Genomic DNA, 27635 nt, shown 5'->3' with positions numbered 1-27635 from the left:
CCCTCCTGTTGGTGTCTTGGGACAAAGGACGACTGGGCAGGGTGAACGTGGGGAATTCTTCATCTTTTTATGACCGCTCTGGCCTGAGTTTCTAGAAGACACGGCGCCTTCTCTGGCCACTCACTGGGCATGCCCAGTGTGACCACCACCCTTACAACCACGGGGGGCTTCCACCAAACCCAGACGTCCTGGGCGGAGCAGGCCTGAGCTCTCCCAGCCAATACTCTCGGGTTTTGTTCAGCATTGATTTCGTGGGTTGGGGAGAGGCTGATTCTCTGTAAAAATTGTATCTTGAAATCAATTCATTTCTCCCACTTGCCCAAACAGGGTCGTTGAGCTTAAAAAAAAAAAAAAAAAAGATTTTCCCCAGTTCTTGCTTCACTTTTTAAAATGAGCGCCCTAAATTGGGCCAGTGCAGGGGAGCCTCGCCCTTGTTCCTTATTCTGGATGATAAACTAGGTCACTTGCTCCTGCTTGGATTCAGAATTCCCACCGATTGTGGCTCCTCGTGTATGCAGTCACAGTGCTCCTCTTGGTTGGCGGGAGGTGGCCAGGGTGTCCTTTCCAGCACACGGCCTGGTCCTGGCACCACCACACTGATGGCTCTGTAGTGGCAGTGGAGCAGGTCCCAGGCCGGCCTGCCCTTGCTCTGTCCGAGGACCCATCCCCACCCCACTGCTAGGCCTGCTGGGGAGACGGAGCAAGAAGACCCTTCTTCCCTCTGTACCTCGAAGCTGCACCCACACAAAGGCAGAAGCCCCGGGCTCCAGTCCTAGCCCTGTGGCTCCTGGGCGCAAGTGGGCGAGTGCCCGTCTCAGGGCCTCAGCTGGCCGTCTGAAGAAGCAGGCTGGGACCGGGTGTGGCAGAGGCATTTCAACCTGAAGCTCTGTGTTCCGGGCCACACAGGCAGAGAGGTCTTCACACCTCGGATGTCCTGAACTCGTGGTGTCTTATCCCTCTGTGGGCCCAGGTCCACGTCTGTGACCTCGCCTGTGCCGTGTGTGCGTCCAGAGGTCCTGTCCTGGCCTTCAGAAGCTGGGCTTCTTCCGTTGGGCTCGCCCCTGTAGCACTCCATGGTTGGTGGCCTTCTGCCACGCTGCCATTGGGACTGTACCTGGGCCGTCCTTCTTGAAAAAGGAAAAAGGCCATGAGTGGACAGACAGATCTTAGTACGAAAGACATTCATGTGTAGGCAGAGAGCCAACTGCCCGTGAATCCTGCCAGGATTGGGTACCTTTGGTCTGGAACCCACAAGATGCCGGCCCCCACCCCAGCAGCCTCAGAGGCTGGAAGTGAGCTGAACTCACACTGTTGATGGGGACCGGCGTCTCAGAGAGCCTGAGATAAAGGGGCCTGGGTGATGGCAGGGAGATGGCCCTGGGGGCTTAGGCTGAGATTGCCAAGGGTGGAGAAGAGGGGTTCGAGAAGCGTGAGGCTTTAGAGCCCCAACTTCAGAGCTGGTACCTCCTCTCCTCTCGGCAAAAGGCTCCCATCCCCTCACCAGGAATACACACCACGAAAAAAGGAAAGCCCCAGAGAGTGGCTCCCATGTCCCTTTAGGACAGTGGGGAAGTGGGGTGTCACTGAAACTTGCTCCTTTATTAAGAAATAAATCAGCCTTTTGGGGTACCTCTCACCCCGTAGCCCACTCACTCCTAGGTCCCATCATGGCTCATCTTTACGTGGCTGCAGCACTGCTCCTTACACCTCCATCTCCTTAACAGCTGCCCGTCAAGGGCCTGCCGTCACATCTGTCTGTCTCCTCCGTCAGCAAGACACTGAATCTCCGTGAACCAGGCGTTTTGTAGGATGACAGATGTATTTGACATTAACCGCAGAGCCAGCTCGGGAAAACGCAGGGCTGAGTCGGCAGTCCTCAGGGTGGAACAGAGGCCACCAGCCCCACGATCGGGGTGGCGGGATCACTACCAGGCTGCGGTCCAGGCCGTGCACCTTGGCCCCCACCCAGCTGACCTGCTCAGGTGGCATCTGAGCACCCACACTGTCCCCCCAGCCCGCTGTGTTTCTTACCTCTGCTGCAGATTGAGAACCGCTGCCAGGCAGAAGGCAGAGTGACCAGCTGGCTGTCCTGCCAGCCACTGACAAACGACCCGCTGTGAGGTTGATGACAGTCACTACTTCCTGAGCGCTCGCTGTGTCCCGGGTACTGTGCTGAGTGCCTTCCCTGTGGGTTCTCAATCCTTAAAACAACCCTGAGGAGTACTACTCTTACCGTGCCCAGTTTACAGATGGGGAAACTAAGGCCTGAGGGGGTCAAGTGACTCAGGCAAAACGTCCATAGAACACGCTGGGAGCAGAGCCATCAAAGCCAGCTGGTTCAAGGGGGAAGCTCCGGGAGAACCTGGAGGGCCCATCTTCCCAGAGTGTCGCCCTCGGGGAGGCCATCTCCGTGGGGGAGGGGAAGCCCTCCTCCCTCTCCGCCCAGCGGTGACTTCCCAGAGCCCAGAGCTGGCCGGCAGGTGCACTGCCCGCCCGCCCCGCTGCCTTCAGATTTCCCAGGAAACCCAGCCTCCCGAGCAAGCAGCGCAAGAGCAGTGTCCCTTCCCCGCCATTGTCCCTGTGGCAGGCCACCATTCATCAGAAGCCAGTCCAGCTTGGCAGCAGCCCCATTCCTGTTCCGACGCCCCTCCCACACCCTGCCCAGGCCTCCGGAAGCCCAAACAGAGGCTCTGAGATGGGAATCAGGCCCTTCCAGCTGCACCAGGCCGGCCGGAAGGGAGCCCGTGCCACACGCCCTCGTGGGCAGCGCTGGGGGCCCCTGACCAGCATTTGGTTCCCTTCCTCCTTCCTCCTGGCCTCCCCAGATGGTGGGCAGTGCCAGGGTCCTCCCCTCCTCCAGGGCTGCCGCTCACTGGGATCTCAATCCTTAACCCCGAGGAGCCCCCGCGGCTCCTCGGCCTCCACCTCTGGGCTGGTGCTGAGCCCCGAAGCTGCAGCTGCAGGCGGGGTGCCAGGCCCTCGGGGGAGCAGGGCCGGGGCAGGGGTAGGCACCAGAGCCCAGCAGCCTCGCAGCCGCGGACCCTGCACAACTCCCGCCACCCCGCACTGGATCCTTCCTTCATTCCCTTGACGAATCTTACGGTGTCTTTTATGTGCCGGGCACTGGGAGTACAATAATGAACCCCCAAAATGAAAAGTATCTATTCCAGAGCTCGGGGCGTGACTCCGTGGTAGACATGTGCTTAGCCTACGGGAAGCCCCAGTTTAAAAAATAAATCTGCCCTCTGGCCTCTTCAAGATCCAGAAGGGAGCGACCAGCAAAATCAGCCAGTTGTGATAAGTGGATCAGAAGCAGGTGGGGGCTGAGGTCAGGGAAGGGGAAGGGAGAGCTGAGGCCACAGAGGTTTCTCTTTTTTGCGGGGGGTACAAGAGATTGAACCCAGGAGCGCTTAATCACTGAGCCACATCCCCAGCCCTTTTTAAATACTGTATTTAGAGACAGGGTCTCTGAGTTGCTTAGGGCCTTGATAAATTGCTGAGGCTGACTTTGAACTTGCGGTCCTCCTGCCTCAGCCTCCCAAGTCACAGGGATTAACAGGCGTGGGCCACCCCAACCAACCAGAGGTTCCTCTTGATGGCCACCCTGACCCTGAGTTTTTCTGGATGCACTTGGGGGTGGCCAGCGCCAACCTGGTTCCACCTGGCTGATCTGTAGTTGGCTCTGGGGTCCTTGAGCTGAGCAGGGGCCCCTGGCTTTGGGGCATCGGGGCTCCAGCAGGGAAGTCCTTCCATCCTGGAGTGACTGGGAGAGGCTGCAGGCAGTGGCCCTCAGGCAATCCCAGCCCAGTGAGGTACAATGAAACCGTCCCAGGATCACACACTGGTCCTGCTCAGACCAAGCCTCTACTTTACACCCTGGCATTGGACCTCCCTGCCAGGGCAGCCCTGGGATCCCAGAGAACTGGCCACAGCGGGAGCAAGTCCATCTGCTCTGGGTGAGACCCGAGCCTCAGAAGTGCTCAATGCTCCCTGTGATCCCAGTGAGCAACCAGCGTTGAGCCCCCAGCTCCATGGCTCTCCTGGAGACGGGAACTCCCAGCTGGGTCTGGAGACCTCCTCGGGCAGGATCTCTGAGTGCAGTCTGCCTGGATTAGAACCCCAGCCTCATTTTTTTTTTTGGTTTTTTGATTGTTTGTTTTGTTGGGGATTGAACCCAGGGCCTTGGACGTGCCAGGCAAGCACTCTACCAACTGAGCTATATCCCCAGCATGCCCCCCACCCCGCCTCAGTTGCCACATCTCTAAGTTGGGAATATGAGTGATACCTGCCTCACAGAGTGTGAGGATTAACAATGGCTGGAACATAGTAGGTGCTCAATAAAATGGTAGCTGTGGAAAGGTGTGCCTCTCTCTTGCTGAAGCTGTGGTTTCCACAGTAAGTCCTGGGGACCAGCCCTTTCCCTGAGTTTAAGAACTGCTGGACCAGACAGAAATGTAATAGACTCCAAACAAATCAGCTCAACGGGTTCTGTTCCTTCCCCCAGTTCTGCAATGACAGACGAAAGAATGCATCAGAAATATTCAGATTTTTCAAACGGAGAAGCTGAGGCTGCGCCTGAGCTAACACTCGTGAAAGGCAGATTCCGACAGTCCCAGTCACTGGAAGCTTCCAGAGTTACCTGTTTCTCTGGATTTCCATTTCCCTGCATCTCCCCTACCCGAGCATTGAGATGAGCAATGCTTCTTCCTTGTGCGTGGGTCTCGCATCTGAGGGAGGTTGCAGACATCACAGGAGATGTTTTAACTTAAGGGAAACCAGCTCTTCTTCCTTTTAAGATGAAACGGTAGTAAAATTTTAAAGGCTTTGTCCAACAACCTCTATATTTGGTACTTAAAGTAATTATAGTTGCCTTTTTTAAATGTCCAAATTAAAAATAGACATGGCAAGGAGATGACAGGACACAGCCCAGAGCCGGGAGCCATGTCCACGGTTTCCGAGAATCAGCCTCCCCTGACCTAATGGGTACTTCGGGGAGATCAGAGGGGCATGAACAGAGCTGGAGACTGGGGCCGGGGAACGTCTGGGAGCCTCCCGGCAGCAGATGGTGAACCTGGACGCTGAGCGCTGTAATTAACAAGAGCTGTGAGCTGGTGAGAGGTGCTAGATGACAGTCATTTCCACAGAGTTTAAGTGTGGTTCTCAATGTGTGGTGGCCGGACCATCAGCACCAGCTGGGGCTAGGGGTTGAACTGGGTCCCCTTGCCCCAAGTTCATGTCAAATTCTCAACCCCAAAGTCCCTCAGAATGCGACTGTGATTGGAGATGGTGTCTTTAAAGAGGTGATCGTGTAAAAAAAGATGTCTGAGAGCACTCTAATCCTTAGAAAAAGAGGAGACCCCGGTGGGGCCTGATCAAGGGCGGGTGTGTGAAGAGGCAGGAAGATGGGCAGTCATCTTTGGGTGAAGGAGGGAGTCCTGGGAACACCAGCCCTGCCCAGCGCCTTGATCTTGGACTTCAGCCTCTGAAACTGCGGGAGAATGCCTTCTGTCGTTGAAGCCCTCCAATCTGGGGTCCGGCTGCCCTAGCAGACTCACACGCTGGGAACCTGCTGGAATTGCAGATTCTCAGGTCCTGTCCCCAACCTGCTGACTCATCAGTTCTGGGAACGGAATCCAGCAAACTGCTTTATGTGACTTCCATGCACACGAAAGCTTGAGAACCAGTCGATAGTTATTATTGACCCAGGAGAGAATGACGCAGGTGTGGAAAGAAGGACAGGCCCTTTTGTAGGCTCTGTGGTCTCTGGGAATGTCTCAGTGGCTCCTTGATAGACAGGTATATAAAGGGGGTCTACAGACAGGGGACATGGAAGCAGCATGCCTTAGACATTGCAGTTTCCCTCATCACAAATTCTAACGTGTTGTTATCCACGAAGGAACATGGAGATTGTCCTGGCCCATCTTGGTGTGATGGCAGAGGAGTCCCGTCTTCCCTGTGACCTGTCCAGGGCTCCCCTTCATCCAGGATTCCTAAACCAAGCTTCAAGGAATCCACAGAATTTCTAGGGATCTGGAGTTGTGTATAAGATTTTATGAATTTTGTGTTTTTTTTTTTATTTTGATGACAATCTTTTGAAACAAAAGTTCAAGCATTTCTGGGTTATCAGCCTCACCCCCTGGCATCCTAGTCCTGCCACGGGATGCCCTGGCACACATGTTCACTGATGGTGTTTGGTGGCACCAGGTGGCTCCATTTTATTGTTTTCCGCTAATTCGAAGTGGGTGGAGAACAAAATGTGTGGACGGTGTACTTGTACCAAGTAAAAAGGCAACTGGAGTCTCAGCTGTGGGGTGCTGGAGTAAGTGGGAATGAGAACCGGAACCCTAGTGGCCATGCAGCACAGTAGCAGGGGTTCTGTGCCCGGAAGGGCCTGCCCAGAGCCCCCAGAGAGCTCCACAGGATCCCTCAGGACCTCCGTTCCCATAAAATACCCCCCGCCCCCGCCACTGTGCTGAGGTGTTCATCTGAGTGTCTGCTTTGGTTTTGGTCTTGGCGCTGGATACCTGGTCTTATATTTGTGCATAGTTTAGTGACGACATATTTTTAACCAATCCAGTCAACACTATTCTGAAATTGTTTGAAAACTAAAAACCATAAAAACAAATTAAAACATGTTTTTAAAGACTTGAACACAGGTGAGTTTCCTCTTCTCGTGGCTCAGGTTTGAGAGGCTCTCTGGCCCCAGGCGCCTAAGGGAGGTCATGTGACCTGGCTGTGGCAGGTGCTCTCCTCGCCTCCTTCTCTGCTGTGGAAGAGAAAACACCCACAAATGCCACATTTCAAAGCCCCACTGAATGATTTTCCACTTCTGCCGCTGGAGGGATTGGAGGGAAAGTGACTCCAATGTCTGGGGTCCATGTTCCCTCCTCTGTGGCCGGGACGCTGGAGCACAGCCTTCCTGGGGATCTAGAAAAGGGGGAGGGGACCCCCTCATTTTTCCGCTCATCTTAGGAATTTCATTGCCTTCAAAATTATCTTGAGCCATTCAAACGGCAAAATTGACGGGACCTGTTTTCCTCATGCTCTTTCCATTTCCTTGAAGGACCTTTTTCTTCTTAATGGCATTGCTTACCAGCCCAGGTCGCCCATGAGTGCTCCTCTTACCGTGATGGATACATCTGCTACCAAGTCAGGAATTGCAAAGGTCAGAGTTTCTCTATTCAAAATAAATATTAATTGAATTCAGTGACCTGGGACTGACCTGTGGCAAAACTATAGAGCTGGCAAGATTGATCTTTGAGATTCCCGACCTTCTCTCTTAGGTTTCTTTTTTCTTCTTTCATAAAAGAATGCGTACCTGTTAACCCCCCTGGACCAGCCCGGGAATCCTTGGGACAAAGGGGGAAGTGGGTCCCGGGTTCCCAGGAGCGTCCTTCGGGGATGAAGGGCAGGGGTAGGAATGAGGCTGGAAAAGCAGCTTGGTGCTGGAGCTGGAGGTCAGCAGACCCGGGTATGGTGCGGAGTCTTCTTGGGACAAGGAAGAAACCAGGACACCATGTCACCTGCAGCTCCTGCAGCCATTCCACAGCCTGGTGTTAGGGCCCTAACTTGAAGCACAATGAACAGCTCCTTTTCTGTTTGAAAGAAGGGCCTAGCCCTCACTTTGGAGAGCAAGGGTGGTGTCATGGCTCTGAGCCTACAACAGGGTGTTGTCCTTCCATGCAGGTCCCTGAATCCCTGGGTACTGGTGACCAGGATGGCAGAGCACAGGGCATGGTGGTCTCCTGCTTTGGAGTCCAGAGAACTGGCACAGACTGGACAGTCCTTGGGGAGAAACCTTTGTTCCTGGAATTCAGAGGAGCACAGACGTGTCCCAAGCACAGACATGTCCCTCTATTGGGACTCGTAGCTCTTGGTCCTGGACTGTGACCACGAAGGTTGGGCCTCCCCACGCCTTTCCCGCACCCGGGGAGGTCTAGCTGCGTGTCTGGACGTGGCCAAGTGGAAACGTTCCAGTCGCCCCTGACCTGTGTCCCCCCTCTTGTGTCCCCTCTGCAGCTGGAACTCTCCAACACGGCCGTCCTGCACCAGATGAGGCGGGACCAGGTGACCGACACGTGCCGAGCCCACAGCGCCCTGAGCCGTAAGCGGCGGGTGCTGACCCCCAACGACCTGAAGCACCTGGTGGTGGACGAGGACCACGAGCTCATCTACTGCTACGTGCCCAAGGTGGCGTGCACCAACTGGAAGCGGCTCATGATGGTCCTGACGGGCCGCGGCAAGTACAGCGACCCCATGGCCATCCCGGCCAGCGAGGCGCACGTGGCGGCCAACCTCAAGACGCTCAACCAGTACAGCATCCCCGAGATCAACCACCGCCTCAAGAGCTACCTCAAGTTCCTGTTCGTGCGCGAGCCCTTCGAGAGGCTGGTGTCCGCCTACCGCAACAAGTTCACGCAGAAGTACAACACGTCCTTCCACAAGCGCTACGGCACCAAGATCATCCGGCGCCAGCGCAGGAACGCCACGCAGGAGGCGCTGCGCCGCGGCCACGACGTGCGCTTCGAGGAGTTCGTCGCCTACCTCATCGACCCGCACACGCAGCGCGAGGAGCCCTTCAACGAGCACTGGCAGACGGTGCACTCGCTCTGCCACCCGTGCCACATCCGCTACGACCTCGTGGGCAAGTACGAGACCCTGGAGGAGGACTCCAACTACGTGCTGCAGCTGGCGGGCGTCGGCGGCGCGCTCAAGTTCCCCACCTACGCCAAGTCCACCCGAACCACGGACGAGATGACCACCGAGTTCTTCCAGAACATCAGCTCCGAGCACCAGACGCAGCTCTACGAAGTCTACAAACTCGACTTTTTAATGTTCAATTACTCAGTGCCAAGCTACCTGAAACTGGAATGAGGGGGGCCCCCGGTGGGGTGGGGGTGGGGGTGGGGGTGGGGAGGGCGGGGGTGGGGTGGGCACCGGGGAGGGGAGCGGGCCGAGGGAGAGAGAGAGAGTCATGCTTTTTAATTTAAGATTTTTATTTGTCAAAAGAATTCTATGGATATGGGGTTATTTTGTAAGTTAATATTGCTGTGGGGAACGTGCTGCGAGCAGCATGGTGAGAATTATTTAAAGTCCTTCGAAGGGAGGGACCGCCGTCTCCAGCAGGGGAAGAGGGTGGCTGGTCCTTGTTTTCAGAAGTGAATACTGCAACACTGTCTCAGAGGTCTCCTTGTGTCCTGGTGAGTTCCATGGTGACTTGTGCATCCCATGAGTTCTGATTAATGTTATTTATCGTTATTTAAACACGGTCTCTGTATAGATTTCTTGTTGGCAGCAGAATGCCGAGGTCCCCTGAAGAAATCTCTGGCTCCAGCTTTGCTTGCTACAGTTCGTGGAGGGGGCACGGTCTTCTCCCCACTAACCTCTCATGGGGTCGTCCGGTGACAATCCTTGTGATGCGTGTGGATGCCACTGTTCTTGAAGTTCTGCTGGAGAGAAATAGGTCACTGTTGCACTCAGAGGCATCTTCCCAAGGGGCTAATTCCAAACCCAAAGTCCCTTGCAATCAAGAAATGTGACTTTTTTTTTTAAACCCAAGGAGAGAGCTGATTGTAGCAATTTTTTTTTTTTCACCAAAATCAGCAGCCTGATAGAATAGGCTTTTTTAACAGAAAATTTTAACTGGCAGTGCCGGTTGTGGTGAAGGTGAAGCAGCTGTTGCTTTATAGCCAACAAATATTTATGGAGCATCTGCTATTCTAGGTTCAGGTATCGGCCCTGCAGACAGAGCATTGAACAAACCCAGTAGACTTAGCCCTCAAGAAGCTTTACGTGGACACAGAGCATCCAGCTCGACAATTAACCAGATCCTCACGGACTTCACGTGGGGTTTGGACTCTTTGTAACTCTAGAAGGCCCGTGACCCCGACACATTTGCATTTTTCTCTGGCCCAAATTTGAAAACCACACACTTGGATCAGGCTACTCAGTGAGTAATCTAAGGTCATGACCCAACACAAGAAATAGCAAAAATATTTCCTATTTTGTGCCCTGAAGCCCCGGAAGGGACTCTCCAGGCACAGCGTGGAAGAGTGCTGTGGCCGAGGTCTGGTCGGGTAAGGAAAGGAGAAGGTCCTCAAATGCCTCCTCCCGCCATGTCCAGTCCAACATCCAGATCCCCGGGTGGAGGTGTCTTCTACGCTGCCCTGGTACACACTTGGGGATTTGCAACAGCCTGGCATTTGTGTCCCATGTGAAGATCAGAGGTGGGCTGTGTGTGGGCACGTGCTTACCCTCCCATCCTCCCCATCCTGCAGAGGCTAACCTTCGTGACTGCCAAGCATGAGCCGCAAGGACAGCCTCCCGCCCTCTTAATCCACTCTCCTTTCCTCTGGAAGGCTGGCCGCTGGCCACTCCTGCTCTTTGCTCATTAACATCCAAACCTGCTTCTCATTTCCAGCCATTTCCAGCGCTTTCTCGGTGGAAGTTTGAGCCACATCCCTCTTACAGCTAGTGAATGAGTTGGTAGCAGATACTGTATATAATAATAATAATAATAAAAATAATAATAATAGTTCTAATAATAGGGGAGGGTGGGATGGGGTGTGGGTAAGTTTTGCTTTTTGTTTCTGACGCAATATAGAGTGAAGGGGTGAGCATATTCTAAACAGAAATGAATAATTTATTCTCAGAAACTATTAAAGTTGTGCTGTAAAGCTCACAGCGAGCTCCGTGAGCAGCAGCAGCAGCATCTCAACGAGGAGATTATTTCGTTTCACTTGAGGGAGAGGTGTGCCAGGGAGGTGGCTGAGGCTATTTATAAAACATCACTTGTCTTCTGGGCTCTCTCCTCTTTGTGACGGGCACAGCAACTTTGCCCTTCGTGGACAGAGATCTATGCAGTGTGTTTAAGCAAGTAGAGTGACAGACCTTGGCTGTCCCCGCGATGGAGAGTCTGGACTTTATTTCCAGGCGAGAGACAGTGTCCTCAGAGATAGGGCTTCTGTTGAAGCAGGTCGTGCTGCATGTCCTAACCCGTGCTCTCCACGACAGAGGCTCTCTGGGACACTGAGTTGATGTGATACAGATGAGGCTGGTGGTCAGATGTCCTTGGGAGAAGGCGTGTCAAGTGCATGGTGAACCCCAAGGCATCTCCTGCACTTGGCATGACCAGGAGGCTTTATTTTGCATGTTAACTCCCAGAGCTGATGTCCTGCAGAGAGTGCTTCGGTTAGGGTCAGGCAGCCGCTCCAGGGTAGGCAAGGATCAACCCCCTTGGATCCTTGCTTTTGCTTTTACCCCCCCTCCAAAAACAAACAAGCAAAACCAAAATGGCGCCAGTCTCCATCTGGTTTCCAGCCTCAGGGGATTAAATGCTGACTTCAGTGCAAGGAGTCTAATCCTGGACACCACCATGGACAGCCAGCACCACCCCCAGAGTGGAGGGAAGTCTTGGGTGGTGTGGACGGAAGGGCAGGGGTGGGGCAGAGTGCATAAGGCCACTGAGGGCCCCACTGCCCTGCCTCCAGTCTCTCCACGGGAACAGACGACCCTGGCGGAGGCTTCTGCAAGTCCACAGCCTGCAGCTGTTCACTGTGTGCTTTTTTCCCCTGGTTTTCATGGAAATCCACATTGGTTTCCGTGTTGGCACCCTCTGTCTTTCCTTCCCGTGCAAGCTCACCCGGTGCCGTGTGCAGATGGCCTTTCACTGGCTTTTGTCTCTTAAGTGAGATAGATTGTCCTTCGGGGGACCAGGCGTCATGTCTGAAATGAGAAATTCTTTCTCTGCGTTCTGTTTTGTGTTCACATTTTGTTTTCTAATGACATCAATTTTTTTTTTTTTTTAACGAAAATTGATGCAACCATTTTGCAGAATGTAGAACGTATTCTGTGTCCTTGGCTAAAGAAATCCATGGGTGAAGTGCTCCTGGGAAGCAAAAGTCAGTGTTTCCTAAAGAAAAAAAAATGTGTTAAGATGCTTCCTATTGCATGTGTAGCTGAGAAAAGCGCGGGCCTGTGTCCCAGCTCCAGGCCACTTTTCAAAGGGGCTGCTGTGCTTTAAGACCCAGGTGTCATCGAGGCTGTATTTACGAGGACCTTCCTGCTTACCTGTCCCTTTGCTTGGAGAACTTGAGATTTTGTCAGCCATGGGTTTGGTGCCTGCAGCCTCTCCAGACCCCCCCCCACCACTGCCCTCCCCAGCTGGTCTGGGAAGAAGGGCAGCCCAACAACCCGGACTGTCTTAGAGGAGACCTGCCCGCTCCCTGCCCAGTGGGTGAGCCTCGCCTCCCCTCCTGCTGGTTCAGGGCAGTGGGAACAGCAGAACCAGGCCTCCCGGAAACAGGCGAGCAAGCACGTGGTATAATCCACGCTATAGAAAACTCCAGAAAAATAGTGCAAGGCCCTAGCACACACAGAGTGCAAGGAACCATGATTATAAAAGTCCCTCTTCTAACCCAGCAAAAAGCAGAGGGTCTCGGCTAACTTTCCTAGACAGTTCTTCCCTGTGTGCGTGCATGAGTGTGCGCGCGCACATGCACACACACACACACACACACACACAAGCTGAGCTGCCCTGCCCTGCCCTGCCCTGTGCAATCCTGGTGACCAGGTCCCATCCTCCCCCACCTCCATGTCAGCAGGACTGACCACACTGCTTCCCTGAACCCCACCACCAGAGACCCCCCAGCCTTTCCCAGCACAACCAACAGGACCAGCTTGACCCTTGGCTGTGAACAGGCGAACTTCAGTCTCTATTCTTTGTTAGGTACAGAAGGGGCTGCCTGTATTTTTTTATGAGCATGCTCAGTGTGGCATATGGACATATAATTTAACATCTTTGTGGGGCGTGATTTTTTTTCCTTTTACATATCTGTATGCAGTAGAGGGCCTGTTGTAGAAAACGCTCCCGTGTCTTCCTGTACTGTTAAAGAAAGCTGAATTCCACATTGCCAACAAAAGCGTGAAATGTTCATGAACCTTCCTCCAGGAAAAGCCATTCAAGCCTGATTATTTTTCTAAGTAACTTCAATTAAATTGAAGAAAGAAAAAAAAAGTCTTTCTGTGTATGGTTTGTTCATGGGTCGTTAACAAAAGACTGTAGGGGTGGGCTGGGCTGGGCTCCCCAGCACGTGGGGGGCCCGGCTCATGTGCATCAAAGGGTGGAGACGTGGATGCCAGCCGTCTGCCCGGCCACGGTAGAGAGCATCGTGGACCCCGATCCTGGTGGGTGGATGAATGGAAGCTTTTCTCCATTCCATTCCCAGGAGGGATGCCTTGCGATGGGGTGGTGCCGCACTCCTATGGAAAAGAAAGCAGCAGACTCCCAGGGTTCAGTGGCGTAGTATTCAAACCCAGGGCCGTGAGTCTTCAACCCTGTGCTTTGGGCATTGATCATCACACCTCTCTAAGTGACTCCATGGTCCTACACAAGGGGGTTGCCACCCCGCACGTGAAGCCCCGACGTTCTGTTCCTTGTCTGCTGCCCCCACAGACCTTCCAGCTCCACACATGGGTGCTGCCTTAGGCCGTTTTCTGTTGCTATAACCAAATGCCTGAGGTAGGGACTTAATAAAGAGTTTTACTTGGCTCGTGGTTCTGGAGGCTGGAGGGTCAAGTGTCATCCCCCTTGTCTGGATCACCACCACATGACAGAGAAATGGAAAGGGGGCCAATCGCATGCAGGTGGTGAGGCAGGCAGCGAGGGAAGTTCAGGAGCCTGCCTCCTGGGAACTCACCGGTGTTCCACCAGAACATTAACCCCTTCAGGGGGTGTGCTTGGTGCCCTCTTAAGGGCTCACCACCTCAGCACCACCACCCTGGGGACCCAGCTTCTAGCACACAAACCCTTGGGGGTGCACCCAGCTATATCCAAAACACGGAGGCATCTTTCACCTCTGTTGGCAAACGTCAGACTTTTTTCAAAGAAGAAAGCGCACAGTTGTTCATCATTATCTTCTCACTTCCTTAAATGCATCAACTAAACACTTCCACACGACCTCACTGGGTGCGGAGATCTCTGGCTCTTCTCATCCGTGCCGGACATGGTCTCTGATGTGGCCACTCCCTGGCCGCTCCCGCCCCCAGTGGTCTGGCTCCCACTCGTTCCTGTATGGGGACTGTTCCTCTCTGGTCCTATCTGGGGGACAAGCCCAGACCACAGGGCTTAGTCACCTGCATTGACAGAAAACCCTTCTTTTTTTAATCAGCGATGGATGCGGCCCTCTCCAGCCCCCTGTGGCCTGCTTGGAGAGGGGCTGAATGGCCTCTTATCCGTGGCCAGCTCATCCTCAGGAGTCTCCGAAGGCTTCACAGGTGCCCCCCATCGGACACTGCAGAGAGGACCGGGGCAGAGGAGGCTGTGGCCAGAGGGTGAGAGTGTCATGGTCCCTCACCAAGTGGACAGAACAGGAGGAGGCCAAACACAAGCTAAGATGTCACTGTGCCCACTCTTGGCATGAGCTCCCCTAAGTTACGCCTTTCCTCCACTTTCGGTGATAAAATAAATGATCTTTCATGATGCTAGACGTTAATTGATACTAGAAGTAATTAAAATATTGGCAATTTCATGTCATTCTCTAAAGTCACTGTGAACATTTTTTTGAAAAAGTCCTGATCTCCGAAAAGTCCAGGAACCACCAGCCGGGAGCCGGGAGTGCATCTGGGGCATGAACTGTCGGGGGGGAAACCCACAGGGCTTCCCAGAAGCCAGAATTCTGCAGAAATCCCTCTGGACGCACAGATCTGAGCATGACCCGCACTTGGCCAGTGGCCAGGGCCCCCAGTGGATCCCGGATGACACACAGGAAGTGGAAGGCGTCTTGCCTGCACTCACTGCCACTTACAAAGATGACAGGCACCACCCAGAAACAGACGAGAAAGCCCAGCTTCCCCCACCACAGCCCTCGTTAGGGCCAGCTCTTGCCCAAGCTGCGACAACCCGCCAGAGGACAGCCAGAGGACGGGAGTGAAGCCACGCGACGCTGGCCAAGGACGGTTCCTGAACACAGGGATAGAGGACACCACGCCGCAGCGGGGATCCGAGGGCACCCTGGAGGTGACCAGCCCCAGTCCGCCCACCTTGGAGCTGCTGGTGACCCAGGTCCTGTGCCGGGTCCTGTTTCCTCCTGTGCACAATAAAAGGAAGGGGCTCTATCTGTGGTCTTCTGGTTTTTTTTTTTCTTTTAAGGAGCATCTTTTAAAAATTTGTGTGCAGTTCGTGAAAAACAGACACAGTAGGAAGCTGTGACAGGTCATGCAGGCCCCTAAACTCCTGTGGACCTCCCCGGGCCCACTTCATTCGGTGGCCTCGGAGTCCTGGCGGTGACAGGGGGTCCACCCAGAGCCTCCTCTGTGGCTCCCACTCTTTACTCCAGAGAGCTGGCCTGGCCAGTCAAGGGAGCCAGGGAATCAGACCAGCCTCAGCGAGGGAGTCCAGGGACGGCACTGAATGAGATCAGGATGGAAGGAAGAGTCGGGGGCGGGGGGCGCTCGCCTGTAATCCCAGCAGCTCGGGAGGCCGAGGCAGGAGGATCACGAGTTCAAAGCCAGCCTTGGCAAGAGCGAGGCGCTAAGCCACTCGGTGAGACGCTGTCTCCAAATAAAATACCAAATAGGGCTGGGGGTGTGGCTCCGTGGCTGAGTGCCCCTGAGTGCAATCCCCAGTACCCACCCCTCCCACCCAAAAGAAGATGGGAAGCAACGTGTAGACCCCTCCTTGCGATGGTCTCCTGGAGAATGGAGGCTCAGACCCCCAGCCCCCTCAGTGCCACATTCAAGAGACTGGAATGAAAAACCGTCTATTAATCTTTTTTATTGCTCAATGTTTGTTTTTAAGACACTGGAGCATCTCTGGAGGGGAGAACAGCCAGGGCTTGGTACTCACCTTGGGTTGGATCTGCCAGAAGCCAGAGGGGGCTCTTGTAGGGCTGGGCAGCCTGGACCTGTACCTGCTGGGTCAGTCCAGAAACTGCTGCAGGCTGCAACCAAAGTGGCCACAGGACCCAGAAAGAAAGGCCTGAAGGAAGGACTCTGACCACAGGAGGAGGCCTCATGGGGCTGGGCTTCTCCGTACAGGAGCACAACTGAAGGTAGCTCAGAAATTTTTGCTTATGAATATCCACTTTCTGCAGGGAGGTACTGGAGATTGAACTCAGGGCACCTGGCCACTGAGCCACATCCCCAGCCCTGTTTGGTCTTTTATTTAGAGACAGGGTCTCGCTGACTTGCTGAGAGCCTCGCTAAGTGGCTGAGGCTGGCTTTGAACTCTTGATCCTCCTGCCCCAGCCTCCATTGCTGCTAGGATCATAGGCTTGCAGCACCGCATCTGGCAAAACAAACATTTTCATAGGGAAAACTGACCATGAAAGGGGCTTTTATGAAGTACAGGATAGGCCACGCAGCGTGTGGAGTACTTTAAACGGGATGCTCGTAACAACCAACTCGTAAAGCCTTGTACCCTTCACAGATGAGGAAGTAGAAGGTCAGATTCAACACGAGCCCAAGTCCCTGCAGATCTAACCCTGGTCGTGGGGACTTCCCAGTGTCCCTGGTGGGCCAAGGTGGGAGAAGGCCGGAAGCCTACACCTGGGAGTCGAGGGTGCCACCAAGACAAGAGAGAGGGTCAAGTGCAGCTCGCCCACAGATGAAGACACGAACAGGTTACAAGAGAAGAGCCAGGGACCAGAGGCCCCGGGCCAGCTCAGACAGCCTCGGAGGGCTGGACAGCCCGTCCAGGTAGATGGTTTCTCCTCGTGCGTCCTAGAACGGCTTCTCCAAAACCCCTGACCATCACGTTGGCACCAACCGTTGGGAAAGGTCCACTTCACCTACGAGCTGATGGCAAAGTGGAATTCAGGTGGCGGGGGCGTGTCCAGGAGGGCGGGAGACCCCGGTGAAGGAGCAAGTGGGTGGCCCTGTAGGGGAACGGAGCCTCCTGGGTTTCCAGCCTCAGCCCCACGTGGCCCACCAGGAATCCCAGCCACTCAGGGGAGGCTCAGGCAGGAGCATCGCAAGTTCAAGGCCAGCCTCAGCAACTTAGCCAAACCCTCAAAAAAAAAAAAAAAAATTAAAAACCAACGATGCAAAGCAAAGAGGTGGCTCAAGCTGCTGTTCACCCGGAACAGTGCCTCTGAGCAGTGTGCCCTGGGCGGGGCAGAGCCATTCAGCCAGGATGGATGGCCTTTCCAAGCAGCGTATGGGAACCAGACAAGAGAGAAGGCTTAAGTGGCAGGTGGGACAGTCAGGGACAGAAATGGCTTTGGATACCCATGGGCCTAGGTCTGCAGAGCTTCCCGTGGGGTGGCGCCCTGCAGCAGGCCCCAGCCCTGGCGGACTCTAGCCCTGGGGCAGGTCAGTAGCAGAGGGCTTCCCCTCCACAGCCCACCCCCAGGAAACCGCAGGCTTCCAGAGGCGCAGTCCTTCGAGGCAGGCACACGCCTGTAATCCCAGTGACCGAGGAGGCTGAGGCGGGAGGATCCCAAGTAATCCCACCGAGGAGGCTGATACAAGAGGATCTCAAATCTGAGGTCAGCCTGGGCAACTCTGTAAGACCTTGTTTCAGATTTTAAAGGGTTGGGATTAGCCCACGGCAGAGAGCTTGATAAGCACGTGAGTGGCCCTGGGTTCCATCCCAGCACTGTCAGAAACGGAGAGGCAGGCATTCACTCACTCACCCTTCAAACATACGTCACCATCTGCCTGTCAGACCCTGTGCCAAATGCCCAGGATATGAAAATTCTAAGGACTCGTGATCAAATAAGAATGCAGAGATGTTTAGAGATACTCAGTGGGCCGGGCGCGCTGGCACACACCTGTAATCCCAGCAGCTCGAAGGCTGCGGCAGGAGGATCGCCAGTTCAAGGCCAGCCTCAGCAATTTATCAAGGCCCTAAGTAACTCAGTGAGACCCTGTCTGTGATAAATACAAAAAAGGGGATGTGGCTCAGTGGTTAAGCACCCCTGGGTTCACTCCCCAGTACAAAAAAGAGAGAGAGAGAGAGAGAGGGAGAATCAGTGGAATGAACCACACAGAGACAGGACACCAAGTTCCCCTTGGGACAGAGGCCACCCAGGTCAGTAGGTGGAGAAGTGGAGGGAAGGGGGAGTGTCGAGCAGCGGTTCTCAGCCAGGGGAGAGTTTGCCCCAGAGGACGAACGTCACCAAGGCCACCGTTGGGAATCCCTGAACTGAAAGACTAGGGTCAGGGTAGAGTCTGCGGCTCTTCGTAACCAAAAGGACGCACAGGTGAGGAAGAGGAAGTGAGGAGGTGGCCCTGTTCCCGGCTTGGGAAACCGCAGCTGGAGTCAGGCACCTTGAATGATGGCCAGGTCATCAACCAGAGGTGGAAACAGGATCGCAGGAAGCCGGTGAGTGGGTTGGGTGTGCTGAATTGGGCCTCGGTGGAGCTCCAGGGGAGATGGATGAGTGGTTCCAGAACTTCACTCCTGCAGTGCGGCCTGCAGACCAGCAGCTGGGTATTATTGGGGCGTTGCCAGAAATGCGCTGTTTCAGGTACTACACCAACCCTCCTGCTTTTAAGAAGTTTCCCTGGTGATTCATCTGCACACTCACATTTGAGAAGCTCTGGAACAGAGCACACAATAGTCTGAGGTAAAGCTGTGGCTTTGGGGGAGGGACTTATCTGACATTTTTTGCTAATTCTTCCAGCAACCCTGAGATGTGTATGATTAGGGCACCATGTTTGGTTGTACAGGTTGTGTACTGCACAAAAGTAGGCTGAGGATGAGGTTGACATTTGACATTTATCCTGAAATAAAAGGGGGAGAGGAATTTCTCTCTCTCTCTCTCTCTCTCTCTCTTAACCCTGCTTGCCAAATTAAGGGGCTAGGAGCTGTGACCACCTAGAAAGTATATTGTTCTAATTTGCACAAAAGCCCTATGATTTTAGCAAAGGCCCTGGGTATAATAGCTCTGCACTCATTATCTGCAGTTCTGAAATCCACAAAACCCTAAAAACCAAAACCTATTTAACAGATTTGCAGCAAGCTCACTTGGCAGCGCAACCTGACCTTGGCTAACTCGAGACTAATTATAGTCTTTATTTATCCCACTGACTGTGAAGATCCATGCATTTTCCTGCAGAATCATTCACGTGTTCTATGATGAAAAGTACGGGCCTCATACTCTATTGGGGTGTTAGGGATACATGCAGTGTCTTTTTTTTTTAATTCCAAAAATTCTGAATTCTAAAACACACCTGCCCCTAAGGGATCAGGTAAGAGCGGTCGACTTGTATATCCCCGTTTTACAGATGAGGAAATCGAGTCCCAGAGGGACAGTCCATGCAAAGATGGTCCAGGAGGGAGCCCAGGCTGAAACTCCGTGCTCTGCTGGCATGAGATGGGGGTAGACACTGTTACCCCTGGGCCTCCCCTCACAAGTGGTGCGTATTTTCAGACAGAAGCACCGGTAGGGGACCAGGGAGCACGGAGCCTTCTGCCTCTGGCTCTCACTGCAGAAGGCCAGGCCTGCACTTGAAATGCACTTGTCCAGACCCGCCTCTGTGCGTGCTGACAGGGTTTAGCCTAGAGCCAGGCGCCCTGCGAGGAAACATCCATCCATAGCAGCCTCACCCGGGGATGCAGAGAACCAGGCGGTACCCTAGGAAGGATGAAAGGGAGAGCGTTCACTCGGGCTGTGACTGAGAGGAGGCCGGCCGCTGTTGACATCTCCCAAGTCTCCAGGAGCCGCGGGATCCAGAGGCCAATTCCTCTGAACAGGGCATTCGGAGCACGCGCCTGTCATCTCTTCAGAACCCAGGGGCTCGGCTGCTCCGCTGCAGCCAGGGAAGAATAGGCTTTCTTCTCCTTCCAGAAATAAACCCGGGGCTAGGAGCCGTCAGCCAGAGAAAAGTCAATGCGCCTTCGTCTTTGAAATGTGGCAGACTCTAAAATGATATTCATGGGCTACACCCCTGTCTGTGTTCTTCCCTTACAAGGTGAAGCTTGGAAATTGAGCATCTTGTCACCAAAATCGATGATCTGCCATTATCCATTTAAATAAAGTGAAGCTTTTCTAAAAATATTTCTGTTTTAAAAAAAAAAACTCATTTATAAAAGGATTCCAGTGGATATTGAACTCACAAACCGTCCTGCGATTCATTTCTGATTTTTTCCCATTGTGTAGACGTGAATTACAGAGTTACTGGTATTTATCACACTTTAGATATTTTTAGACACATTTCCACATCTTCTTTGGGGACCTGTTTTTTCAAACCCTTTGCCCATTTGAAAAAATCAGCTTGACTTATTCTTGCATTGTAGGAATTCTTTGGCAATTTGAGATCTAAGTCCTAAGTCCTTTATCAGAGATGCGTTTGGTGACTATTTTCTCCCAGCCTGTGGCTTCTTTTAATTTTTCTTTACAATCGCTTTCAAAGAGCAAACGTTTTTAATTTTGAAGAATTACAATTGATCCTTTTTTTTTCCCCCATGGTTGGGTTTTTTGTATCCTTCTGTGTTTTGGAAAAGTGTCCCCCAGAGGCCCAATGTGTTACCGGCTTTGTCCCCAGACCATGGGTGCCATTAGGAGGTGGTGGAACCTTTAGTGGGTAGGGCCTAGTGAAAGGAAGTGAGGTCACTCAGAGGGGATCTGGAGACCCTGGCCCCTTCCTGTCTGACCTTTGTTTCCCAGCAGCCAGAGCTGGGCAGCTTCCTCCACATACTGATATGTTACCTCTGCACAGGCCAAAAAAAGCAACAGACCAACTGACCAGAGGCTGGAACCTCCCAAACTGTAAGCCCACAGAAACCCTTCCTCTTTCTGTTTACCTCAGGTACTTTGTCACAGTAAAGGAAAGCTAACACATGTCCTATGTAAAGAATCTTCGTCCAACCTAAAGTCTCCAACAAGATGTTCTCCAAAGTTTTCTGATAAAGTGTTATACTGTTATAAGATTTGCTCGTCCACTTAAGTCTAGGCCCACGGAGCTGACGTTGTGTGTGAAATGAAGTACAGGTCAGAGCATACGGCTGTCCCTCCCTCCCATACCATTTGTGGAAAGAACTGTACTTTTTCCACATTGTTTCCTTTGTCAAAACCAGGAGATCACCCAGATGTGGGTGTCCTCTGGATTTGCTCTTATGTTCTATTGATCTACGTGCCAATGTGATGCTGTCTTAATGACTAATAGCTTTCTACTCAGTCTTGAAATCAGGCAGAATAATCCCTCCACCAGGCTTTTATTTTTAATTCGCGGCACTGCCATGATGTCCAGTACCAGGCTTAATAAAACTGGCTGGGAAGAAAGCATTTTAGGTTTTTGTTTGTTTTTTTGGTAGATGCTGCTTATCCCGTCAAGGATGTGGGCTGTGCTCCTGGTGTTGTTATTTCTCCAGATTTTTTTTTTCTTTTTTTGAGCTGGGTGTTGCACCCAGACCTCATGCACCCTAAGAGGTACTCTCCCACCAAACCACACCCCAGGCCCTGACATTTTTTGCCGTTGTGTGTGGTTTGCCTGGCAACTTTTCACTGGATGCTGATACTTAATTTCACACTGCGGCGTGCTGCACCTCACTGGGGTCCTCTAAGGGCTATTGGACGTTTTCTGGCAGCAATTCCATGACGTGTGGGTTGGATGGATCTCTGAGGTTTGTGTGTAAACTCACTTAGGGTGGGTCTAGAGGAGCCTTTGTTCTGGAGCGACTTTAGCTCCAGGTGGAAGGTGTGGCCTTTGGGGGTTCTACCTGACTTCATGAATATTCATGAGGTCTTTTACTGCAGTAGAAGGCAACTCAGCTAACTCGGGCCCTGTGCAGCCGCTGGGGACTTTACACAAAGCATCCCGGCAAACGTCCTTTCCTTGAAAGTTGCTTTCATCTCTTCTCGTGAGATTTTATAGTCTGAGATGCAAAGGGATCTCTCTCCAAATTTCCGGAACTTTCTTAGCGTGGCTCCTTTGCTTGGGTCTCGGCTCTGCCCCGGACCCCAGCCCCCCGGGGCTTTCAGAGCTTCTGTGTGTCATCTCGTCTCAGAGAGAAGGTCACAGTCGGGAACTAACTCCAGACAGGAAGGGTCAGCCCGGAGGCCCTGCTCTTGGATCCCTTTCTTGGGGACTGAGAGCCAGTTTCTGCCTGTCATGCAGCGTCTGCAAATGTCTTTCACTGTACTGTGCCCATTATCCTTGTTTCTATGGTGGAAAGTTAACTCCGAACTCCAACCCTCCTGCTAGAAGCAGGAACCGTCCCCCTGTAAAACCACAGTGAGGCCACCCCCCGCCTCCCGTGGTTTACTGAGCTGATCCCAAGACACCGAGGACTTAATAATACTTCTCTAATTTAAAAAATCATTTTAAATAGTAGTTTTCTAATGGCTTCTCTCATTTTTTTGAAAAATTACATAGCAAGCCAAGATGGCCATTATTATAAAAAAAAAATGCTCTTGTTTTCTTTTGGAGGATATCTCCTTCAGATTTAGAGTTGCCAGAACAGAGAGTGCTGATTTCCCAGTGCTCATTGCAAAACACTTGGTTATTGTCTCCAGGAAGATAAAACGGGTTTACATCGCCACTAGGAACAGAATCCACGCTCCTCCTGATTGCTAGCTTTGGGCTTCATCATCTTAATTTATTTTCGTTAGTTGAAACTGTGAGTAATGGTGCCTAGAAAACGGTTCCATTTATTCTCTTTCTTCTTAAATTGCTAGGGAAATTGTGCATTTTCCCATCTGATAATTAAACGTCTGAATTTTCCTCTGTAGAAACTATCTGCTCATCAACCTGGATGACGTATCAAGGGGAATCATGGCATTGATACGGCAGGACCTCATCTCCATCTTGTAGGATTGTAAGATCTATCTGCCGTGTTTTTCACGTGGCTGATCCTCTCTTTTATTTTACCGATCACTTTCATTGTTTTTTAGTGTCTCTCTAAGCAATAGTTTGTTAGGTTTGGTTCTGGATTCTGTCAGAGGCTCTTCCTTATCCAGAGGATTTCATTTTTTTACTTAAATATAACTGAGACCCATGCATCCTTCGCCACCTGCTCAGCACATTGCACGCTGCCCCTGTGACTCAACAGCCCTCATGTGTGGAGCTGCTGGAGTGCATCTTAACATCTGGAACGCCCTCCATTCTGTACTCTCTGTCTCCTGGACTTTGAGTTTTGCACACCACGTAGAGTTGCTCCTGCCATCTTCTTGATGCCTAGCACCATGCCTGACACATTGATGTGTCATTTAAAACTAAGTGTTGACAGGCCAGGCGCAGTGGCACACACCTGTAATCCCAGCACCTCGGGAGGTTGAGAAGGAGGATCAAGTTCAAAGCCAGCCTCAGCAACAGCAAGGTGCTAAGCAACTCAGTGAGACGCTCTAAAGAAAATACAAAATAGGCCTGGGGACGTGGCTCTGTTGCTGAGTGCCCCTGAGTTCAATTCCTGGTACCAACAACAACAGCAAAACTGTTGAGATCCTGCTATGAAAGCTAGGCACGTGGATTAACCCAGCCATCTGAACTCTCTCTAGAGTCAAGTCTGGGTCTGGTGCGTCTCCTAACGTACGGTCTGGTTTATGAACAGCTGATTTCCTATTTTATCCATGGCCACTGGGTAGGTTCTAGACTCTTCTTTTCCAGAATTGCCTCCGTCCAGTTCAAACCCGCGGTGCGCCTCCTGCCCGTCCTTGCAGCTGTGGGATCTAGGGCTGGTAAATCCCAGGGCCGCCTGGTCCAGGCTAGAGGCCAAGCTAAGGTCAACCCCACCTTCAAAGCCCACCTGGCCAGTGACAACTCCCTCTTTCTTGGCGGTGTTTAAGTCTTTTCCCAACCATCCTTTCTTACCCTCTATCATTTAAAGGGCAAACTCCACATTTGTCTAGTTCTTATCTCTCTGATGTCTCCTTTCTTCTTAGAAGGTCCTTTTCTCTGATGTTTAAAACATCGACCAGAGTTGTCTTTCTGAACACAGCTCCTGTATGGATCGCTATCCTTCCCTCTGGTGATGGAACTGAGATTGCCTTTCAGGTGAGAATATTGATCCTTAATGATTTCCGTTGGTCCTGCCTTCCCCCCCTGAGCCCTGGACAGGGCTGGGATCTGCTTGCTTCGCTCAGCATATCGAGTTCCTGCCAGGACCCCCAAGGTCTGTCCGTCGTCTGGCACTACAGCACCTGCCAAGGTCTCAATTTCGGCTGTGGAACAGGGGCACCTTCGACCTTATTGAGTGGCTCTTGGTATCAAGATGATGACCTTCATTTCAATTTTTTTTATATATTTTTTAGTTTTAGATGGACACAATATTTTTTTATGTGCTGCTGAGGATGGAACCCAGCCAGCGCCTCACCTGTGCAAGGCGGGTGCTCTACCACCGAGCCCCAGCCCCAGCCCCTACCTTCATTTCAATTTTGCATGAAATGCTGAATACTAGGTTCAAATGAAACCCCATGCGGAAGTCCAGTCTGAGAGGAGGCACCTGGGCCGCTTTGGTCTTTGCTAGCAGAGGTGACCTCCGTTCCACCCCCATGCCCAAGACCCCAGAGGAGTCTGAGCACCCACGGGCTCCCCTGGGGGTCTTTCTCAGGCTGCTTGGGCTTTAGATCAGCCTCCCAACCCAGCCTCACTCCCCAGCTTTCCTCCCGTGGTCTACACGCGCTCCTCTTTCCTTTATGATAGCTGCCACTGCGCCAGCCTTCATGCTAACCCACATCTTCCCTGACGCTCCCTTGAGGATCTTTGGGAATCTGGGATGAAGGGGTTAACTTTAAAAATCTATTTACACTTGAGGGATTGTAAAGAAGCCAGGAAAGAAGTGTTTGGGATTTTGAAAATACACATATGGGCTTCTTTTTATTTATTAACAGCTTTTCTATATTTTCAATATTATTCCTGGAAGCAGCTGTTGCTCCAAGTTCTCTTTCACACCTGCCTGTCACTCGGGTTTCCACTTGTTAATTCACAGAGCTGAACGGGAAGTGACAAAAGCGAAGCCCAAGGTAAGTCTACTCACTGGAAATTTCACTTCTGTCGCTGAGGGTCACTGAGAAGTGCCACGCATAGGCAGCTAAGGCCACAGAGAAGCCACTGGTTTACTCTGCACCCCTAAACACTATTTTTGAAGCGTTAGTACCAATATAGCATTTGCCAAGCTTGTATATGTTTGTGTGTTTTTCCTCCACTAAATTGCAAGTCTCTAAAGGGACTTTTCCCATAGCTATTATGGTCCTTAGCGTTATGCAAACAAATAATGCATGCTCACATCACCTATTTTTACTTCCCAAAAGTCTTAAGAAAGCCTATTGGAGATTTCAATTATGTGGCATGGGGGAGATCCCACAAACCTGATTTGTGCAGGGAGAGCCCAGGGACAACAGTCCGTCCCTAGACACAGCAGGGCACCCAGTGTTTGCTCTTGATCTCCAGGAGGACACATTTTCACAAGACAAGTGGCTCCTGAGGCGGTGAGATGGCAAAGTGACTGGGCTGACACAGACTGGTGGCCTTAAGTGGGGAGATCACAAGGGGGAAATATGCAAACGAGTGACACAGGGCGCCTGGGGCTGCTGCGCCTGGGAAGGCCTCATCTCCGCGGTCAGCTTCACAGCGAGGGCCCAGAGAGGAGCAGAGAACGGCAGAGGCCACTCTCCTCCTGCCCCGGCCACGGGAGGTCTGGGCCGCCTCACTTGGAGGGGATGCTCAGGGACCAGGAGGGTCTCTACGGTTCTCAGGGTGGTGGTACCGTGGTGCGCCGTCTAAGGAGACCCCGCCAGGCTTGGCTGGTTGGTTCATTCATTCTCAGGAGTTTACTGAGACGTGGAGGAAGGTCAGGAGGAAGACCTACGGCACTCGCACAGCCCTCAAGAGATCCTCATGGGTACAAGATAAAACAATGTTAGCAAAATGAGGCACCTTAGCCCACTGCTGCAGCTGTAGCAGATGCCACAGACCAGGTCATTGGTAAACAATGGTTGGTTTGGTTCACGGTTCTTGAAGCTCCGGAGCCCAAGAGCATGGCGCCAGCCTCTGGCAAAGGCATCATGTGTCATCGCATGGTGGAAAGGTGAGTGTGTGTGACCCAGCGGACATCAGGCCGGACCCATCCTTTCAGTCAGGACCCCACTCCCACAAGAACTAGTCCACCCCCATGAGAACTAACACATGCCTACAATAACTAACCCAATCCAAAGAGAACTAACCCACTCCCATGATAACTACCCCACTCCCATGATAACTAACCCACCCCTATGATAACTAACCCACTCCCATGATAACTAACCCATTTCTATGATTAATGGCATTCATCCATTTGCGCGGGCTCTGCCTGATGTCCCAGAGGCTGTGATTCTGCCCATCAGCAGGAGCAGGGGCTTTGAAGGAGGTGACTCAAAGGCCACCCTCCACGTGCTCTCTGTTGGAGGAGTAATTCACTTGTTAATTTGAGAGACAGTCATTTCTGAGATCTTCTGGTGCCATCCCCAAAGGACAGATAACTCTGTCCTGGAGGGAAAGGAAAGGTGATCCTGTTTGCCCTGGGATTGGGTGGGGTTCCGGGGAGGTGAGGTAGGGAGGAGTGGGAGAGGAGAAAGAAACAAGTCCATTTCCAATATAAGTCCTTGTGACAGAGAAGCAAGGGTTATATTCAAAGCACAAAGTGGACCACAGTTACGTGATGGCAGTTAACTTTCCACTTGAGTTTTGGAGGGGGCACTTAAGGGCTTATAGCTTTGCATCTTGGGGAAGTGGTGTCAAATAATGCTACGTAATTGCTGACATTCACCATCCTCCGGCGGGCTCTCGTTCCCTGCCTTCTCATGTGGGGATGCACCTCGGCAATAGACACATCACTCAGAGCCCCAGAGAAACGACCACTACAGAAATGCCCAAGTGGCCTAATTTTCCCAAAGGGAAACCCATTAGCTAACAAACGAAGCGTGCACACGGTCTTACTCCTGAATCCACACAGACAGACAGCAACCTCCAGATATTTGGAAAAGCCGTCCAAAGCCACAGAATGAGCACAGCAGAGGAGAAAATAAATAGAGAGGAACTCGAGAAGATTAAGACAAGAGGTCAGAGAGGGTGCTGATTACCTAAAGCCAGAATTGCCAAGAACGAGGAACAAATAGAGAATAAAAAGCCCTCTTGGAAATTAAAAATAGCTTAGGCACAGCAAGTTCAAATGAAGGATAGGGAGATAACGTTGGAGAAACCTCACAGAAAGATTTTTAAAATACCAGGATAGAAAAGAGAGATGGGAGCGGGGATGAGTCTACCCAGGAGGAACAATTTTCAGCTAATAGGAATTCCAGGAGTTTATCAAAACCTCCGGGAAGTTTTCCCAGAAGTCCACAAAGGGCTTGTGCTCAGCACAATGAATTAAAAATGCCCACGCCAAGAGGTTTATCAATACAGAATTCCATCACACCTGGAACAAGCTTCTGGAAAAGAAAAGCAAGTACTAAATAAAATGACCACTTCGTGAGAAAGGCAAGCGGAAAGCGTTAAATCTGACCGTGTCTTCTGGCTGAGGGTGGCATGCTGAGCCTTCGGGTTTGCCACCTCTTGTTCCTGGAAACCCATCAAAACGAGAGCAAAAAGGAGCTCAAGAAAATGAAGTCGTAAAATTGTTGAAGTTGCTGAGAATGGAAAAGGGAGTGGGCAACTCTGTTCCCAGAGGACGGCTGCAGGACCAAGGGACGTGGGTGGGTAAGATCCTGGACAGGGAG

General features: G+C 52.2%; 1 protein-coding gene across 2 annotated transcripts in view; it reads left to right on the top strand.

The window, feature by feature from the left end:
- Chst11 (carbohydrate sulfotransferase 11) overlaps nt 1-8874 on the top strand; it is a 208723-nt gene extending 199849 nt beyond the window's left edge. For both annotated transcript variants that reach the window (XM_026398486.2, XM_026398481.2), the window contains exon 3: nt 8020-8874. In XM_026398486.2, the coding sequence (XP_026254271.1) occupies nt 8020-8874 (855 nt within the window). The remainder of the gene's footprint in view (nt 1-8019) is intronic.
- The last annotated feature ends 18761 nt before the right edge of the window (nt 8875-27635 follow it).

This window comes from Urocitellus parryii, chromosome 5 (genome assembly GCF_045843805.1).
Source record: "Urocitellus parryii isolate mUroPar1 chromosome 5, mUroPar1.hap1, whole genome shotgun sequence".
In the NCBI taxonomy this organism is placed as follows: Eukaryota; Metazoa; Chordata; class Mammalia; order Rodentia; family Sciuridae; genus Urocitellus; species Urocitellus parryii.
This window is presented reverse-complemented; position numbering and strand designations above follow the sequence as displayed.